At 38.9% G+C, this 21,635-nt stretch overlaps 1 protein-coding gene across 1 annotated transcript in view; it reads right to left on the bottom strand.

The window, feature by feature from the left end:
• spock2 (SPARC (osteonectin), cwcv and kazal like domains proteoglycan 2) overlaps positions 1–21,351 on the bottom strand; it is a 311,728-nt gene extending 290,377 nt beyond the window's left edge. Inside the window, exon 1 of the mRNA XM_039772702.1 lies at positions 20,937–21,351. Coding sequence (XP_039628636.1) covers positions 20,937–21,125 — 189 coding nt within the window. The 5' untranslated portion in view covers positions 21,126–21,351. The remainder of the gene's footprint in view (positions 1–20,936) is intronic.
• Between the last annotated feature and the right edge of the window lie 284 nt (positions 21,352–21,635).

The raw sequence follows: 21,635 nt of genomic DNA, 5'->3' as shown, positions 1-21,635 counted from the left end.
TTTTAAGTGTAACTACTATTTATTTGGCCACTGACATTACTCTCCTGTCTCGAATGTCCTTCTTTTGCTTGAACAGTCATGACACTATATAATCACAATCAAACAGAAATTCTGAAACTATTGGGTTTTTATTTAAGTTGCATCACATAAATGTGTGTAAAACCAGACTGTCCCGGTCGCTGGTAGGTGAGCAAGTGATCTCGGATCCTACTTGAATATGCAACCTATTATTTAAAGGGAGTTTTCTGAACAACTTCATGGTTCTGGATAACACAATCAACCAAGTTGTGATCTGTTCAGCTTGGTATTGTGCCACAATAAACAGGGTGGAAAGCATGGAAAATGTGGCTGGAGGGTATGCATAAACTGACAAGTGCAGGGTGGAAGGGTGGAACCTTTATAGAAAGCACAAGTTAGTCTTCATCAAAACACTGGAAGGAGAGTATCAGCTTAATACAATTATAGAGTAGCATTCCTTCTACGCATTTCTTCATTTACTGAACCTATTTAGGCCATACTAGAGTTGTGGGAACTAAACCCTGTTCATTAAACATTTAGCCCTAAGTGTACTTTGCTATGAATGCTATTTTAAAGTTCACATTGTATTTCTTTACTATAGACATTGCTTTATTGTCTTAGTGGAGTGTCAGTAGAAACCAAGGATGCACAAACTTTGATGTCAATTTGACCCTTACCAAGTCCTATCGGTTGTTTGAAAGACACAAGCAATAAGCAGCTTACTGTTTCAAGACAGCATCTCCAGGGATTATTGTGAGAGCTATGACTAGGAGATAATAATGTGAGACAAGAATCATAGTTAGGGCCAGACCAGGTTGAAACTGGGGAATCAAAAAGAAACAGAAGTGAACAAAGCACAGAGGCCAACCAATAGTCAATAGTCTGAAGGAGCTCCAAAAACAAAATGAAGTTTCAAACTATGTAACTGCCACGAAAGATCTTTAATGTTTATCCAACCGAGGGATATCAAATCAGGGAATCAACACCATACATATAACGTTTTTTGCTTTTACGTCACAAATGCAGTGATAATGGTCAAGTAACATGTCTCCCAAGTCACATAAACACAACAACATAATGAAATGAAATACAAAAATAAACTTTCTGCAAAAAAAAAAAGAAACAGTTAGCAACTACCACCAATTAATTTCACGTGATAAAAAACTAATAAAACCCACTGCATAAAAACATGTAATTACTACACTTACTGCCACACAACATTTGAGGTCATGGCTGTTGGCTCCTTCCAAGGCTCCCCCTTTCATGTGCATTTGGCCCCGCCCACTTCATTACTGCTAGGCACTGCCTGTTGTGAACCCAAAATATGATAGAAGGGGTGGAGAAAATCAAAAAAGACCACACTCCATAGGCCATACGTAGGCACCAATTTACATTTTTGGCCTTGGAACAGCCATCTAATGATTTCTAGTATTTGGTCCACTGTAGTGTTTTTGTTTTATATTTTTTAGATATTTGGTTATGGTTTATGGGGTCTGTCTTTGCTATTCAGTTTTGAATATTTGCCATCTAACCTGTGCTATTTGACAGCTTGCTTGCGTACGATGTTGTCTTTGTTTTGTGGAGAATAAAGTTCATATTTTTTATTGAATGGCATATACCCAACTGTACCTTCAACTTTAGCTATATCGACATCCCTAATATTTATGCTCTGCCACAGATTGCATCATTTACAGGTTATTTCAATAAAGAAACAAAAATTAAACAATCCTTTATCTGATGACAACTTAACAACCAAACTGCTACGTTTGCATTCTTGTTCCTATTTATTCATTATGGCTATAAGCCTGGATGGTAAGGGCTGCCTGGGCAAGAGGACAAATAAGGTGGCAAAAAACAGTGGAGTCCAGGAGGAAGTCTCTGAACAAAAAAGTTGACACTTCCAAAATATATCCTGTACACACCACCATGATAAGATGGAAGATAGCACAGAGAACAGTGTCATACAGCTATGAGGAGCATTCATATAAGATACAAGTGAAAAGGGTGATGAGTGTAATAGTCTCCCAAAAACACATTGAAAGGGTCTCTAAGTAGGTAGGTTGGGAGCATCTTTTCAATATGGGGCATAACAAAGGATGTCTGAAAAGAAGACAGTATTGTCCTGTCCAGTTTTTAAGGTGAGTACCCTACTCCTGAAGATGATAAAGACCATGTTTCCCCAATAAATTACACAGCTAGGAATCTGCCAATATGACTAGAGGTTGCTAGAAAGAACTCCATCCTGGCCAAATCAGATCCAACATGACCAAAGTAGTTTGAAGGCTCTTCCCAGAATTACAGTACCTGCATTGAGGGGTTCTAAAGCTGCCACATGCTAAAGCTACTATGGGTCCATAGAAAGGAGAAGAGCTTGTCTGATGGTTTACTGGCTTAAGAGTTACTGTAAGAGACAGAAGGTGAATAGTGTGCAAGTGAACAAGCTATCCAAACTGATACACTGTGGGGCAATAAAACTTAAATGGCTAACTACAGTAGATCAAAAAGGTCAGTTATGGTTTTGATTTTATTATTCTTCTGTTTGGTACTTTTTTTCTCATCCACACATTGTGGGTTCATTAGTGTTCAAAACTGCATAATTTTTTCATTATTCTGGGTTCTGAGAGATGAAAAGAGGGATCTGTCTATCTATCTGAGTGGATATATGTGTAGTGACACTAGTGATTCTCAACTGTACATATAAATGCAGTGCAAATCCAGTGATCCATTGCAAAGGCAGTGAATGTTCTTTTATCACAGTGACTGTTGCAGCAGAAGAATAATCAATTAAATTGGCAAAAGATCTCCAGGCCCCATGTTTCAGAGGGGGATTCAACTTTACCAAATGGGTGAGTAACAGAGTAGCTGAGCACATGTATCTGTTCTAGGAGAACACTAAGCTCTTGAGCAAAACAAGTTAGACCTAAGACAGAATTTTCTCACAACAGAGGATACCCTTGGTGTACAGTGGTGTACTGAAATGAACTGTAGCTGCATTTGTCCAGGGTTTCCAAAATTCTGCAACTTCAGATTAAAAGAAAGTTTCAGGCATTGACTGTGATGCACATACAAAAAAAAATCCACAGTCCAAGTGTCTTCTTTTTAAAAGTTTTTGTGAAATTTAAAGCTAAAAAGTTCACATAAAATCCAACCATCCATTGTCTAACCCGCTGAATCCGAATAGGGTCACGGGGGTCTGCTGGAGCCAATCCCAGGGCAGGAACCAATCCTGGGCAGGGTGCCAACCCACCACAGGACACACACAAACACCAAGCACACACTAGGGCCAATTTAGAATCACCAATCCACCTAACCTGCATGTCTTTGGATTGTGGGAGGAAACCGGAGCAAACCCACGCAGACACGGGGAGAACATGCAAACTCCACGCTGGGAGGACCCGGGAAGTGAACCCGGGTCTCCTAACTGCGAGGCAGCAGCGCTACCACTGCGCCACCATGCCGCTCACATAAAATGAAAAGAAAAATAAACTGAAAAAAGGAAAACGTCATAATGTCTCTGTTTAAAGCGTACTTATCTTGGTTATATATATTTAAGTTTTTATAAATTATCACATACATACATACTGTACAGTCAGAAAACTGTATGCAATTGGTTCTTTCTGTTTGCAAATAGTATTTTTAAATTAAAATGATTTCTAGCAATACTAGCATATTCACATTATTTACAAAAGTAACTCTATCCACACTAAAACAACCAAAAACATATATGGCATCCGAGGGGGCGTCCTCCCTGGTTATGTTGGAGGCCACGGGTAAAGGGCTTGGAAGCCCAGCCCTGTAGGGACCCGTGGCCACCACCAGGCGGCGCCCCGGTGCCTGAACAACCCTGGAGCCCAGCACTTCCGCCACACCAGGAAATGCTTGGGGGAAGACGACAGGGGATACCCGGACGGCTTCCGGGTGCGCAGCCGGCACTTCCGCCACACTGGGGCATGTCTCCGGAGGAGTGCCGGGAAGCAGCTGGAGCCCATCCGGGTTCCTATTTAAGGGGCCGCCTCCCTTCAGTCGATAGCGGAAGTCGGGTGGAAGTGGACAGAGCTGGAGATCGGTGCTGGAGGCACTGGGGGTGCACGTGTGGTCAATTTGTAAATAATTGTAAAATAAACGTGTGTTGGGTGAAATTAAGATGTCCGCCTGTCTGTGTCCGGGTTCAAGTCCACAATAGTCACGTATGTGTGCATAGAGAACATCTTCAGGACTCCAAGAAAATAAAACGATACCACCCTGAGCACAGAGGATGCATTGTCACTGATCACCTCCCTTTTAACACCTGCAGTTCCATAGTTCGATGGCCAGAGGACCTATGACTTTGTTCCATTTCTGACCAGACGTCCCGCCTCTTCAACCCAAATTCAGCGTTCAATCTGGGGCCAGCTGTTAGAGAGGACAGAGTATTCTCGAAAAAAACTTACTTGTTTTACCTTTATTAAAACCATTTAAATATGGTTACAGGCTAGTACCCCAACTCTTTGCATGACTAACTTTTGTCTTCTTTGCACCTCACTATATATAAGTATTTGTATACGTATATACATTTGTTTGTGTAGTTTAGCATTACTAGTGGGCCAAATAAGTGTAACATGTTAAGAAATAAGTGTTATTTTTATGACATTCAAACAAAGTTAAATTTGGAAAGGCCACATAACCAACCAACCAACCATTATCCAACCCACTATATCCTAACTACAGGGTCACAGGGGTCTGGTGGAGCCAATCCCAGCCAACACAGGGCACAAGACAGGAAACAAACCCCAGGCAGGGCGCTAGCCCACCACAAGACCACATAACCTCCTGACAAATTTCTTCCCAGTGTGCTTTAAGTTCAGCTTCATGCAACAAGAACCTTTTTCATCTAGTCTGGAGGTTAAGCAATGCAAATTCTTGAACTGCTACTTAAGGTATGACATTTTGTTAAAAACGATTTAGTTACATATTTAGAAAGACATTCTTAAATTGCAGATATTTTCAGCACTAGTGTTTCTTTTTTTTTTTTTTTGCTTCTTCCTAGCCCTTCTGCTTATCTGATCAGCAGGTCACCTCTCAGTTCATAATGTGTTTATGTGCTCTTTGCTATGCTAATTTGTTATTTTTCACATAGCCTTTCTTTTGTCTAAAGTGTCAGTCATCACAAAGAGGTGCAGCTGTATGAATTACAAGTACAAAATATTAATATATCAGCTCTATGTTTAGTACTACAGATGTCTACCACAAAATGCAAGTATGAATCAGCAGCTTTTCTTTCAGCATGGAACGCTTCAGTCTAATAATTCCACTACCATTTACAAAAAGAAAAAAGCAGAATATGTAGTACAAAAATGGGTGCAATACATTTCAAGGTGAAAAAAACATTTTAACTGTTCAAGAAAAAGAATTTTTAATGTACTGATGTGTTTCTTTAAATTGATTTTTGTTGGAAACTTTTAATAAATGTTCACACATTTCATTTATTTTAGCGAATCACATTTGAATCACATCCACTTTCCCACAGGCTTTTGTCCTCCTTTGTTGCCTGTGATAGCTCACAATTAATGAAAGACTTCAGGAGAGACCAGGCCAAATATATTACTTTGATAGAGGACAGACTGAGTGTAAATTAATCTGTTGGGCCATTTGCAAGGTGTACTGGGTAGTGATGTTTTCTCAGAACTCCAGGTACCTACAAAAGATGTGCATGTTCTCTCTGTCTGCTTGACTTTAATCCAATTAGTCCAGTTTCCTTCCATATCCTAAAGACTTAAGACTAGGCTGAATCATTATTTTAATAATGGTTAGCTGACTTTGTATTAGTGAATGTGCCCAAGGCTCATTCCTGCCCTGCGACCTTTGCTGCAGAGACCAAAGGCCCAGTATTAGAATAAGCTGTACTGAAAAATAAATGAAAGAACCTTTAATATTAATTTGCTTCTGTATTTCTATAGTATCTTTCCTAGTGCAGTCTCAGTGAATCGTGCACACTTTGCAGTGCTTCCCATTGTGGTTTGCAACACATCTTCACTATAATATACAACATTTTCATTTCTATCTCTGTCATTTAAAAGGAATATAACGTCTTCCCTCCCTTGACATATTTCTTCCCTATCCATATCTATCTATCATCTTTATAATATGCATATATATAATATGTATATATTATTCCTATATAAACTGCCTATCTATCATCTTTATAATATGCATATGTGTAATATGTGTATTTTATACATATATAAACTGCCTATCTATTGTAGGCTACTGTTGTAGTTGTGACTAAGCTGGACTAAGTGTGCCTCTTCTGGGCTGAACATTGAAGATCGTGGTGTGCTCTTCTGTAGTCAGATTTATAAAACCTGTTTACGCACAAAAAGTATGTGCATACGCAACTTTCCTTGCAAAAGTCAGGACTTATAACGGAAAACTTGCTGGGAGAACTTGTATATACAGTAATTACATTACAATTACTCTGACACTTATCTGTATACAAGAATTGGGAGAAACTGGGAAATGATGACACCCTTGGTAAAGAAGGGAAATGCAGCTAAACTAAGTAAATGACAGCTTACACATACAATAATTCATATCACTGAGCCTTGTTTATAATGTGTATTGACAACACAAGTGATGAATATGATGTACTGGGACTATTTTAGTTGCCTTTTAAGAGGTCCAATCCTGAACTTAGGTTTTTCTCAGTTTGTTTCAGCTACCTGTTGTCACTTCTCAGCAGTAGAAACCAATGCAATCACTTGATGTCAATAACTAAAGTAGATGTGATTCATTCCCTCAGTACATAAAGCTATTAATATCATGTCCTATCCATAGACCACTGGTTTGATACAACAATGCTTGTTTGGTGCAGCTTGAAGACTATGCAGAATCTTATATATGAAGGAAACTAATTTTTAGGGTCTGGTAGGATTTTTCACTCATAATGATGACTCATATGAGCCATTCTCTTAGAACTATATACTTATGTTATCCCCAGTATTAGAACGTCAGACTGTCTGAAATCGGGTTCTACCTGTTCATACCCAGGTTTAAACAACAGTTGGCATCCTGGAAACAGACACTTATTAGGCAGAACCTGCTAACAAGTCAGGAATATCTCAGCCAAACGTCAGGTCTGTCATGCCTGCTGTGCTGGAAGCAATAAATTGACTGTTGGGGTGCTACATTGAGTTTGCATACAGTGTGGGTGCAGAGGCCAACATAAAAAAGGCAATTTGCAGCAGTGTCAGTTTTCCTAACATAATTAGATCAACTGAGAGCACTAATATTGCAATATGGACACCAATCAAGAATGAAGCTGTTTCTGTTAACTGTAACCACACACATTCCATTAACATACAAGTCATCTGTAATGCCAAAATGAGACTGACTTGGCAGCCTGGTTCAACCCACAGTTCATTTATTTTAAGGGCAAAGCGTTGAGAGACAACATGCTGATAGTGTTGTACGTGATGGCTGGCTTGTTGGTAACTTATTGAATTATCAGCTTTTCATATGGCATATACAATACACTGTAACAGCAATCATGTCCTTATATGTGCAGGTGATATATGCCTTTCCCAGACACCCAGAGAGCAGAGGACAGGTGCTACAATGCCTCTCATGTTCTTGGCATGATCAGTGGTGGAGCACAACACAGGACTCCTCAAACATGAGTGACAGTGTCTCGATGCGTCAGGTGGAAGGCTGCTCTACAAGCTAATGAAGTTCTGAAACATTGTGATTACATATATAGGATGTTGCTTAGAATGGTTCATATACGGTTGTTTCAGGGAGGCAGAGTTTCAGAGTGGACTTCAAGGCATATTCATGTAAGAACATTTATAAGATGATTATGACTTCAAAAGAGTAAATTGCATGCAAATGTGCTCATATTGTCATGCTTGAATCCAAACAAAGTTTTGTACATAAGATACCTGGAGCTTTTTTGAAAACCTCAACCCATTTTCGCCATGTATGAGACTATAATGCTCAGTTTTCTATGTGCCATTTTGGAAACTTGAAATTGTATTTTCAGAAATCATTTTTGGATAGAGATATCTATATTTGCTTAGGTTTTACTTGGCCAAGCTAAGCTGGCAATTTTGAAACAACACGTATTATGATGTGCTTTGTTAATGTTTAAAGATCTTATTCATAGAAGTCTGAAAGTGGAATTTTGTTGTTATAAAAATGATGAATCAGCCTGAAGAATATCAAGAAATATGAGGACTTAATGAGTTTTATGTTCGGTTGAAGATGAACATTTGTATTTCAAATGGCACCACCTTTCTGAAAAAGCCTATAATCATTTCCATATAAAAAAATATGGCTTGTCTGTTATAGAACTTCACAAAACGTTTCTTCAAAAATTTAAAATTGCCTATCTATGTATATTCAGAGGACTGAGATATTTCTACTGATCTCTTAGAATTATCCCAAGCTATCATGGGTGCTAGTAACAGGATTTGGCATGCAAAAACTGTTATACTGTATGTGTGGTTTGAAAAGGGTGCTCTGCAACAAAGTAATGCATTCACCATATACTCCTGATATTGTTAGGAATAAATGTGATAAATAGTTAGGATAAATACACAAATCCAGTCAAAAGTTAAAACAAAGCATTCAGTGTTTAGTAACATTAAAGCAAGCTGTTTATAGCTAATTATTGCAAAAAAATGTTTTAATGTAAACTGTGGATGGTATTTTTGTGATTTCCTCTACCAGGAGACTGTCTATCTTTCAATTAAACACTGTTCATTGTTTACATCACAGCTGTCATTTTACCATACGGTTTCCAACAGTTTCATACGGGTCATTCACTGCACAAACATATTTAATTTAAGATTGCATACAATGGTATTTAATAATGAATAGAAATGTAAATTAATTCACACAAACCTCTTCAGATTTACCAAGCTAGACTTATATTAGAAAAGTTATTTAATACATAATAAAAGTCATAGCATCCATGAGTCAAAGGACTAAGAACAAAGCAGCCAAAAGAAATGTGAATGTGCAATAGCAATGTTGTGACAGATAGATAGATAGATAGATAGATAGATAGATAGATAGATAGATAGATAGATAGATAGATAGATAGATAGATAGATAGATAGATAGATAGATAGATAAGCTGGGGTATACTTAAAGCACAAATGAACAGAAAACAGAACAGAATCAAAACTCTTGAGATGGCCTGTCCACACTCAACACCATCCTTTGACGTTTTGTTTCAACCCAATTGCTTAATTAGAGGCCAATCCTTGCCAATAACATAACTTATTTCATTCTAAGGCTTAGTTAGTGTTTTCCTTTAGCCATGTTAGTTCATTCCAGTTTTATAGATTTCCAGGGTCTCTGATCAAAACCTGTCAGCCTTTGTGATGTGGCCAGAATCCAATAGGTACCTGCAGGAATACACAGGAATATGCTTTAAAGAGAGGGCACTACCAGCATACTGAAAATTTTTGATGACTTTTCATGTTTATATGGTTGCCATGTTTTAAAAAGCATACTTGAGCATGTAATTAAGACAAAGTTCAAGTTACACTTAAAAAAGTTGGTTGCACGTGACTTATAAGATAATTGCCAAAGATAATTCAATAAAAAGTGCAACTCCAACACAGAAACATGTTAAAGGAAACCACCAATTTACCAAAAAGAGGTTACAAAATCTCTCTTTAAATGTTGTGCAACATCTTCAGCAGGATGGCCTTAATGAACAAACATTTAATTTAGTGGCAAACATATTAAAGGCTTTTTTTCTTTTTCAAGTCAGCAAGATAATCAAAAATGTCATTTAGACATTTTAATACATTTTTAATACACTGAAAAACACTATATAAATGCAAAGAATTACTATTTATTACTATGAAATCGTCCTTTAACTATCAATACAATAAAGATGAAAAATGTAACTCTTATTCATAAACCGAAACACTCGACTAACTATTAACCACTATGTTTTTTGATTTTTTTTTTTTTTTCTCTTTTCTCTACCTTTTCTTGGTCAAAGTTTGGACCAAACGCTTGGTTGGCACACTAATATGCTTGGCCTAGGCCATAAAATATCACACAATTGCATTGGCAGCACACTACACAGTATCAGTAGCCACAAAATGTCAGCAACTGTGATTTTATTTGTGGAGAATGCCAGTAAGCATAGAAAAACCTAAACATAAAATGACGAATCAGTAAAGTCATTAGCGAAAAACATTCACAGCAAACACAATAAATAAAAATGAATAACATATCGAAAAAATGAAACATCACATACAAATTAATAATGTGTTCCTGACAGGGAGAAAACCTTAGACAATTAAAGTATGTAACAGCTACCTTATAGACGTACCTGGTGGCTACAATATTTAACAAAATCATAAAATAACACTTCCGAAACATCCATCCATTACCCATTCATCCATCATCCAACCCGCTGTATCCCAACTACAGGGTCACGGGGGTCTGCTGGAGCCAATCCCAGCCAACATAGGGCGCAAGGCAGGAAACAAACCCCGGGAAGGGCGCCAGCCCACCACAGACTTCCGAAACATTACACATACAAAAACTAACCATAAGACTGTCATTATTATCAAAGTTATTACATACAGCAGCAAAAAACATAAGCAATGTATCCTATCTGTTTCACCGATTTACCCGATGTATGGATGGCTTGGTCCGTCACTGGCTTCTGTGAAGAAGGACAGATACATCTCACTGGTGGTGCAGATGCTGTGATTGCTGGTGTATATTTTTTGCCTAACATTATTTGTGTCCAAGGTAGACCTCCACCCACCAAATACTGCCAGGAGAGGTTCATTAATCAGGTGGATTAAATGGTATTGATAAAAAGTATGAATAAAATGTAATATTTTTTCTGGACAGAATAATTCAGATAAAAATGAAGCTATCCTGCTTTCAGGTTCTGATAGCAATAACAGGTAGTGATTGACTGTTGTTCAAACTTAAATATTCTTTCTGTAAATGGACTAAAACAGAGACAACTTTTCACAACTCATTCATTCATTGATTCATTCATTTTTCACCACTTATACAGAGCCATGTCGCAGGGGAGAATCATAGAAATTAATTTGATACTTAACACCCAAACAAATCTAAAGAACTGATCATTGATTTGAGGAAGAAGCAGGATGACCACCAGCCACTGCATATAAACAGTGACAGAGTAGACAGAGTCCACTTAATAAACATAAAGTCACAGGTTCAAAAAGCACAACAATGACTTTGCTTCCTGATAAACCTCATGAAGGTCGTTGATCTGTCACAAAAGCTTTTGGTGTCTTTCTATCTTTATTCCATTGAGAGCGTCTTGACTCATGGGATACTTGTGTGGTATAGTAACTGCTCAGCAGCTAACAAAAAGGTTCTGCAAAGAAACGTAAAAGCAACAGACAAAATTACCAACACACCTTTGCCTTTGAAATCTGCATCTCTCTGTGTCTGCGGAAGACATCTAGCATCATAATGTACTTGGATCACCCAGCAGATGAACAGTTTGAACTACTCCCCTTAGGGAAGAGCAGTAGGTGCATTAGAGGGCAGATTACAAGACTGATGAACAGTTTATACTCCAAAGCGATTACTACACTAAATTCTGTAATGAAATCACACACCTCATAGAAATAATTGTGAAATATCATATTCCTCATTTATTTTTCTAAAGAATTTTTTTGCATATGCTGACAATTGTGTAATGTGTAATCATATATTTAAAAGTATAGCTTTGAGTACCACACTTGCCAACTCATACTGTGGGATCCCAAGGTGTTCCCAGGCTATCTGGATTTCCTCTGGGGTCTCCTCCCAGTTGGTTCTGTCTGTAAAATCTCCATAGGGAGGCATCTGTGAGGCATCCGTATCAGATGTCCAGATCACCTAAATGCAAAGGGTCAGTGGCTCTACTCCTTGCCTCTCCCACATGTTTACATTTCTTAGCCTCTCTTTACAGGAGAGCCCAGCTACCCCGCAGAAAAAGCTGATTTTGGCTACTTATACTAGCAATCTCATTCTTTCAATCATTAGCCAAAGTTAATGACCGTAGATGATGGAACGGACGTAGATTGACGGCACATTGAGAACTTTGCTGATCAGTATAGTGACTGCATAACTGCAATTGCCACCCCAATCCATTTGTCGATCTCAACACCCATTTTTAGCTTACTCATGAACAAGACCCAGAGGTACTTAATCTCTGCCACTTGAGGCAGTAGCTCACCTCCCACTTGGAGAGGGCAGTCCGCCTTTTTACTACTGAGGACCATGGTCTCAGATTTTGATATGCTGATCCTCATGCCGGTCACACTCAGTTGCTAAACGTCTCAATGCATACTAGAATTCACAATCCAATAAAAGCCAATAGGACCACCAAAATATTTACAACTCATATTTAACAAATGGTATAGTGAGTCATTTTAATCATTTTTATATCATCGCTGATGCTTTGACCTCCAAATTGAACACTATGGTGCCTGGAGAAAACCTACACGGACACAGAGAGATCTAAGCGCTATGACACAGCAGTGCTAATCACTGTGCCACTATGAGTCCTACTGTATAATATACACTGTTTCCTTCATTAATTTGCTGTTACACTGTAGCCACTCACATAACTATTGAGCAAGATAATGTTGGTACGGCATACACCAAATAACGCTTAAAATATACGCGACACATTAAATTTTTACTTAATACCTTACTAGCTGTACCCCGTGGCTTCGCCCACATAGTAATGAAACAGGGCAAACTTTAAAAATCAATAGACGTTGGCACTATATCTGATCGTGTTCTGCTCTGATGGGAAAGTGTTCCCCGCGTGGGGAGAAAAGCACATGGCCGTGACATCTCTGGCAATCAGCAGCTACCCTCTAAAACACATGGAGCTCTGATCTCTCTCTCAAAAACGTCAACCGTTACTCCTTAAAGATCTGTAGATGATAATGTCTCTTGAACAAACAGGTATCGCTAAGTAAGCGGAGGCAAGTCGAACTCCAACACATAGCGAGACATTGACCAACTCGAACAGAGGCGGGCGAGTGAATGAGGAAGGCCCCGCCCACCTGCTCTCAGCCCACAGTCACTCTGTTGGATTTGCATAAATACATCTTTATGCCAGCGAACTATGGTACTTAGTGCGAAAAGAGAAGTCGCAAAATCAACCGGAAAGTTCAAGCAAAATATAGTAAACAACCAGATCTAAATCCGTTAAGTAAGTCTCTTGTGAAAAGCGGACAAACATAAAGCAGACAAACGTACAGACACAACGCGCTTGGACCACGAAATTTTTAAAACCGTTTCTTAGCGAGCACCTATGGGCTAAGGGTAACCTACATTCCAAATTTCAAGTCCTAAGTCCTCATGGTTCGGGAGATTTTGTGATGAATGAATCAGTGATATTTGCCTTTTATATATATATAGATTACGGTACATGTGCTGTTGTTTATTTTACAAATTCATTCCAAAGTAATAATGCCTAGGTGCACTGTACTATAGTTATGCAGGCAATTATTTTGTAATTAAACTGTAATTTAAAGTACAATGTAAAGTGTTCTCAACTCATTAAAATAAAAATCTATTCGGAATTTAGTAGTAGATTTAAAAACCTACAGTTAATCATGGACCAGAGCTAGAACTGGATAAACTGAAACACTAATCCCTCCAGGCATTTAAGCAAATGTTGGATTCTGGATGTTAGTGGAGCCGCGGATTTGCCATTAGGACAAATAACAAACATTTATATTTACATTAGAAAATTACACCATTGGCCATTGCAAATTGCCTTCTAAAACAGAGGCAAGCACTCAGTACACACTAGCAATGTAATTATGAGCACAAGGAAATGAAAATAAAGCCCTTTCTAATGAGCTTCTGTTAGATCATGCACAAGTCATTCCTAATAAGTGAGGAAAACATATTTAAATTAGATTTAACTCCTAATTATGTTTATGCATCATTACATTGAGCATGTGAAAAATTTTAAACCAAACGACAACACACAAACTAGAACCTCAGTACAACATTCAATCCATGTCAGTCATCAGCATATTTAACCTCCTTGAAGACGCCCTGCTTAAACTTCATCATTCAGATCCAAAGAACACTTCTGAACAAAATGATTCACACAGTAAAAACACTCAATCCACACGACTGACACATAAACAAATAATCTACCTTTCTGTCTCACTAAGATTAAACAATGGAAGGCTCATTGTATTGCTTGGTTTCTAATCTGGTCGCAGCAGTGAGCCCAATGAAAATAAGTGGTTACATGAGATAAATCCGCTTTAGTGGTTTATCGTCATTTGACATTTGAATGGCATGACTGCAACTTCCCAGAGTCACCCACGTGCTTTGCAACGGTAAGTGACCGCCGTGTGTCTTTGGAGCATTAGACGCATTCATCTAAGATTTAAACAGGAAATAATTACATTAACCAAAGTTCTCCATCTCATCAACACACAAAAGGCACCTTAAGGCTTCTACTGAATGGCTCCCGCTGTGTTTTATTCTCTAACTGAAGCAGAATCAGCAGCACTAATATCTTACTATGGTTTTTGTACTGGAAAAATTATTAGCACTTTCCATAAAGACAAAAATATTAAAATGCAAATAACTAAAACTTCTATCATTTAGTCAGTGTCAGCCATTTCTAAGTAAAACTGCTAAAAAGAGAGATTTGTCTCTCCATATAGTCCATAACCAATATTTTGTGGTTACACCCTCATGTGGTAATGTACAATGGTCCATTTCCATTAAGGCTGGATCCAAGAAACCTCACTCCATGGAAAGGATGAACTCTCTAGTGTCTGCTTGAAGTGCATTGAGCTCCTAGCTTCATTGCTCATACAGAACCTCCAAAAGGACGTCACAAGGAACATTGGAACTATAGGAGTGAGGGAGACAAGTGGAACAGCAAAAGCTGTGTAATCACCAGACGGGTGGCACTCATATGTGTGCTCCGCTAGGAAGTACCTTTTTCTCTCATGAGCCTGACCTTCATCTCCTCTGGAGAGCTTTGTGTTCATCACAATACGGTTTAAAGAGGAACTCCTAGTCAAGGAAGGAGCTCATAGTGACACATCAGGCTGCCTAAAGGCCACATGATAGAGAAGCAGCAGATGTCAAGCCCAGCAGTGACAGCAGGATGAGGTACAAATGGCTACATCTTTCCAATGGGGGCCAAGACTTAGAAAACGTAACTTAAAAATGTTGCCAGTAAAAATAAAATTGAAAAAAAGGGAGAGGGTACCATGGCAGTTAGTGCTGGTGCCTCACAGCTCTGGTATCCAGCATTCAAATTCCACCTATGGTGGACGTCCGGGGCCCTTACACGGCTGGGACATCCCAACAATGGAATGACCGGGGGAGAAAGCTTTTTCAGGACATTTTCTCCCCTGGACCGATAGAGGGCAGTTGCCTTGTACCATGGAAAGTCAAACCTGCTGGGGGGTATGGCCACCGCCAGGTGGCACTTGGATGATTACTGATCCCTATTTGGCAGTACTTCCACCGCAACAGGAAGTGCTACCAGAAGAAGGTCGCTGGACACCTAGAGTCCTTCCGGGTGCCCTATAAAAGGGGCCAGTCACCACTACTGAACCTCCAGAGTCAGGAGAAAGAAGGACACAACTATTGAGGAGGTCTGGAGGCAAAAGGACTGTACGTTGGTGCTGTGTTTTGCTGTGGCTAATGTCCTCTTGTGGGGAGCGAAGAAGGAAATTCCCCACGTGAAAATAAATGTGTGCTATGGAATGTTTGTGTCAGGTTTGGAGTGGCTGGAGCGCCCCGGTATTCTACACATCCCATGTATTGCCAGTGTGCATTTTGAATATTATCCAAGTTTTTTTTTTTCTCTATGGGTTTTCCTTGCGGATCCCCAAGACCTGCCTTTAAAGTTAAGTGACAATTTTAAATTGATAGATAGATAGATAGATAGATAGATAGATAGATAGATAGATAGATAGATAGATAGATAGATAGATAGATAGATAGATAGATAGATAGATACTTTAGTAATTCCAAGGGGAAATTCTCTCATATATTCAGCGTGGGCATGAACACAAGTGTGCCTTACGACAGACCGATGCCCTGTTAAAATGAGCACCAGCTCTTTGTGACAAGATATGAATAAGCAAGTTAGAAAATGGATACAACGGAGAGACCTGGTATTAGTATCATAGGCATGACCTAAATGTGTCCACGAAAGAGACACAGAAAAGGCCGTATATTGCATGTGTGTCTGTGTTTTAGAAACATATCTAAAACACAAAGACCACAAAAATAAAACTACTTGCTGACTGCCAAGGCCCCCAATTTTGTATGTTTATTTTGAAACATTTTTGTATTATTCAGATAATTGGTTCTACAAATAAATGAATAGATATTTACATCAAGCTGTTAACTAGCACTTAATTCTTAATTTAGTATGCTCCTGTAAAAACAAGCTATGCTTTATTGAAATCAATTCACATATGTAAAAATAAAGGAATTGTAATTACAAGAAAAAGCTAATTAAAAATGAAACATATTGGAGCTGTGCATAATTCATGCACAAGTGGGTGTCTGCTGCTCTGCATAATTAACTGTTTTGTTTTATTGGTTGATGACCCCAGTGCTTCCTGCTGCCGTCTCATCGCTGCAGAGACATGGGTTTGATTCCCTCTCCGTTCACTCTCTGCATGTTCTCTTCATTATCTATATGGGTTTCCTTTTTTTATTTTCAAATACTCTCTCATTCCTTCAACATCCAAACTGTGCACACATTAAATAAACGATTTCAGATCAACAGATCACAGATTGCTGCATGTGCTTGAGTGTCCCCTGGATTGCCAGGTTCCAGCTCTGTCTCACTTTTGCTCCTGCACTGAACTAAGGACGTTTAACAAAATGGATGGATGATTGGATTGTACTGGTAATCACCTCTCTCCTAGTAGACTTCATTTTCAGACTCGGACGCCTTCGGTGTGATGTTCATATGCTCTCTGTATGTGTATGTGTGTGTTCATTTCTCTAAGTGGGTCTGGGTTGCTCCTACAGTCTGAATGCCTGGTGAACTAAACGTGTCTGGTTGAGTAATAGCATGCTTAGCGGCGGATCCAAGGTTGTACTTTGACTTGAAGCAATCACTGCTGGGATGGTATCCACTATCCCCTGACCCTGTACATTTCCACCTTTGTTCTAGGGCTGCATGTCCTTAGGTCTTTGTGTATATTGTTACAGAAGACTTCCCTGTGTGCTGACACATTGTCGTAGTTCATTTTGCTTCAATTCCCAGATTAGGAAGTCCTTGATGCCTCAAATAGTGTTTTCTCAATTTTTCAGGTGAGTGAAAAATGACCACACCCAGGAGGTTCAAGAAGACATCTGGGAAGACACCTGCTCCATATGATCCACATAGTGGTGCCCCAGAACTACCCCTTTTGACCAGCAATGGGGATCTGGCTACAGCAAAAAGACGGTCTCCTCCCTATTTCTATTTAGAAAGTGAAGAACATTTATAAAGCTCTTCTAAAGCCTTAGTGTGTTGGTGTGGCCTTGAAAGCCGAGTGATGCAGAACACATTTGCTTCTGGGACAAAATAAAATGGAATGGCTTTGGTGTGTAATCTGTTCCTGGCGGCGCGGCATGTATATGTTTTTTTGTTGTTGTTTTTTTTTTTTTGTGTTAATTCATCTTCTGCTGTAAATCTTTTAATCATCTTTGAAGAGAATGATTGCTAAAATTAAACTTTTATCATGAGATGTTAATGCGATACTAATGTAGAGTACTGACTTCTCCGTTGTCAAGTTTTGCTTTAGTTTGAAAGGGTTCAGGGGTGCAAGATTAATATTTAAAATCAAATTTGTTTGTTGACCATTGTCAGTTAATTTAATTATGGGATACCACATTATAATGCATGAATGCTAATAGGAGTGACAGATGGTGCATGTCTTCATGTGGTATAAACTGTAGCATAGCAGCTATTAAGCTTGTAGCAACCATCTAAATGTATAGTAGAAATATTAGAATCATAATAAGTCTGTTGGTTATACGTTTACGTTTACAACTGCTACCTCATTTAAAAAGATAATCACATGGTAAAAACTGCGACAGAAGTTTATGGGCACAATACTCCGCTATGATCTCTTTTTAATCACTAGTTACTGACAGCTGTCGTTGTGCTTGCAGCGCTGAAATCAAACTGTGACTTAGGACGGGCAAATAGACGGGACTTCATAACACGTGCTGCTCACTCATTGCAGCTGCAATGCCCTCTCGGAGCGGCTCACAAGTCACCCTTACCAGGGAGGTGCAGGAGTTTGGAAGTAGCAAACCTCAGGACATGTACAATATGAGCATCGCCTGCCTGCTGCTGCTGCTCTTTAGGAATGGGTAACCTATACATGTGGAAATATTTATATATAAAAAAAAATCTATCTTTTAGCAAAGCCAGAGTTTCAAAAGAGAAGAAGTAGGTAGACAACACTTGTTTAAAAGATCCAATCAAATGACTTGCTGAGAGTCCCCCCAGTGAATCTGAGGCAAGGCTCAGACCTGCAGCATTTGTGGCTTAAGGTTCACTGCCCTAAGCACTATGCCACCCTACCCACCTCACACCCTGAACTCCACATGTACACTGCTCTTTGGAAAATGCCTTTCCTCATCTGACGTCTGTTCCCACTTGGCGCTGGCTGATACTGTTGTGGTCTCCAGGGAATATGAGCTGTTTTTATTCCTCTATTATTGACTTCTCTTGAGACAGAGGCCTTTACACACAATAAAGGAGCACCACACCCAGATGCTGGCAGGTGGGCATTTGTGTTATTTTGTTTTATTTACTTGCATCATTAAATCACCAACCACCTAAAAATATGAACCTTCTACTTCACTATGGACATTCTATATCTCTTCAGTATTACCAAATGGATGCTTTTGTAAGAAATTGGGTATCTTGTAAAACATATAATTTAACTGGACTGCAAATCGAGGGAGAGCAGATGGGTAACATTTATTTATTTTTTTCATTTTGTAATGTTTTGATTTAGAAAAATAAAGGCTTCAGCAGCCTGCTCTGCTGTACCCATTCAATACTCCGCTGCTGTAAAACACATTTATATGCAGGAGGTGGTGAGAAGCGGTCAATAACTATTGATCTGTGAATACAGAACCAGCTCAGGGCTTGGTTTGAATATCAAAGTCACACATGTAAACCTGCAAAACCTATCCATTTCTAATCCTGTCCTAATTTAAACTTAATCCTTTCACTGAAGCATTTTTACTAATTCTCCATACTGGTTATACAGTACATTGGTTATGTGCATTTAAATTCCACAGCAAGGCAGTCACCCCTCCAGTCCAGTCACTCATGAAAAAATAATTCCAACAACACAACACAACACTGAATTATTTTATAAAAACCCATAGAACCGATGTTTATGTTGTGTAATTTCTCAAACATTCCTCATTTTTGCTTAAAACACACAAACTGGCAAACGCCTCAGCACCCATTTCAAATACTTTAGGAAGGAAATGGATTTAGTACAGATGGCAACCTTTATAAATTAAGAATTGCTGCTCCACTTTTAATAGTAGATTACCACATTTTAAGAACTTTGCATATATTTTCTAACAGAAGTTGTCAAAGAAAGAAAGAAAGAAACTGACTAGTTGAAACTTGAGCTTAAAATGTCATAACAAATTAAAAACTAATTTACACTTAAACACAGCAAAACTTATAATCATGCGAAAAGCGAGCAAACATGATAAATGTGTTCATTATTCTTCTTAGGAAAAACAACTCACTGAGTGAGCTTAAGTATATATGTTAAAAAATTAAAAATAAGTTAATGCTGCTGTTATTTTCTGAATTTAAATGCGAAGTATTACCTCATAATTTTTGTAGGAAATAGATTAAAGGAAAGTTTTTTTAGAAGACATTTTCCCTAACCATATACTGTATATCCGTTAATGCATATAGACTTACTATTTATAGTTTGTCCCACACATAATACATTTTATAATATAACGCCTTTTCCACATACATAGTAAATATAAAAAGTTGTTTCAGTGAATGAATGAAAATGCCCAGGATCGAAGCGTCTACCTCCCGGCTCTTTTACGTCTCTTCTAATTTCTACGTACGTGTTGCTTGCCTTCCCATACTCGTGCTTGCCACATTTGGCTGAATTAACATGATGCCTCATAACTTAATAGTTTTTAAAATCTAAACGCGTGCAAAGTCAGGAATATCACCTTTATATACTTACATTTTTCTGGCATCTAAAAAGCATTGTACCGGTATATGTTTCGCATAACGACAAAAAGAACAGTTCGCTTGGCACAATTTGCTTTAACTTAGTTATATTTAGCAGCCCATTACCACCGATTGTTCTGTTACTCTAAACTATATGAAACGTCACATTCAATAAAGCACTTACATTAGGTTTGAAAATGAAGCCAGGCAAGCAATTGTATGGTTAGGATTAATCTGCAACTTTGGTGTTTTCGAACACAGCCAATTTGGCCTTTTACAAGTGCTCACCTCTCTTATATTTTACGAGCTATTGTTTTATACGCTTGTTTTTAGAAAAGCACTTCGAGTTCGCACATCGCTTTACTGTTATGAGCGCCACATTTCGAATGAAATCTGGAAACTCTGTCCGTGTGAGCGGATTACTTAATGAACGGAGACACCGCGAAGCTGGCTGTCCCGCTATCTGCCGTTTAACTCGCTTCTTCATGATCACCTGCAGTATTTCAGATAACATGCACGGCACCTTTTCCCAGTCGATGTAACCTGGCGACTCTGAATCTATGCTGATGCTCGCATCGCGTGGTGGACACGCGGAATGACATACGATCGGATTGCATTTCTTTTTTATGACTGCCCAACTCAAGCCCCTAACATTCATGTACAGTAATAACAGCCGTTGGGGACTCACGTCTCTGAAGCGATTCCAGTGTTTGATCTTGCGGCTGTACTGGGAAATGGTGGACAGCCATTGCTCATCCTCCATGAAGCTCCCCGCATTTTCGGTGTCTTTCACACTTTTCACGTCCCCTTGCTTGGAAGAGCCCGCCAGAACCAGGAGCGGGACAAGGAGATACCCCAAATTCCCAATGCCGACCATGGCTGCCTATTTTCTTAAAGTGGGGTACGCTCTCTCTCTCTTTTTCTTCTTCCTCTCCCTCTCTCAAACACACTCCCTCTCTCCCACACTCTTTCTGGTTATCCTTCCTCCCGGGTAGATATGGATGGTGGATCTACACTGAAATGTGACCTGATTATGAGATTTTCCTGAACGAGACTCACAGCTAAGGAGAAGGATACTGTAGAACAACCGAGAGAGAGAGAGACAGAGCGAGAGAGAGAGCAGATCGAGCGAGCAAGAGAGAGAGAGAGAGAGAGAGAGAGAGAGAGAGAGGGAGAGTCTGCGCCGACGGAGACTGAACGGTCTTCAAAAAGTGAAATATCACAAGTAAGAAAAACATTCTTTTAACATGAATAATAAATGAGTACGCTATATTATCTCGTATTATACTGGCCATTAAAATAATACCCACGAAAATCAATCACCCCAGTCATGTAGTACATCTATATTTGTATGCCCGCTGCACTCACTGGAGAGAGAATATACGTT

The sequence above is a fragment of the Polypterus senegalus genome, chromosome 1 (assembly GCF_016835505.1).
Source record: "Polypterus senegalus isolate Bchr_013 chromosome 1, ASM1683550v1, whole genome shotgun sequence".
Classification (NCBI taxonomy): domain Eukaryota; kingdom Metazoa; phylum Chordata; class Cladistia; order Polypteriformes; family Polypteridae; genus Polypterus; species Polypterus senegalus.
Note: the sequence above shows the minus strand (reverse complement) of the source record. Positions and strands in the feature narration are given on the sequence as shown.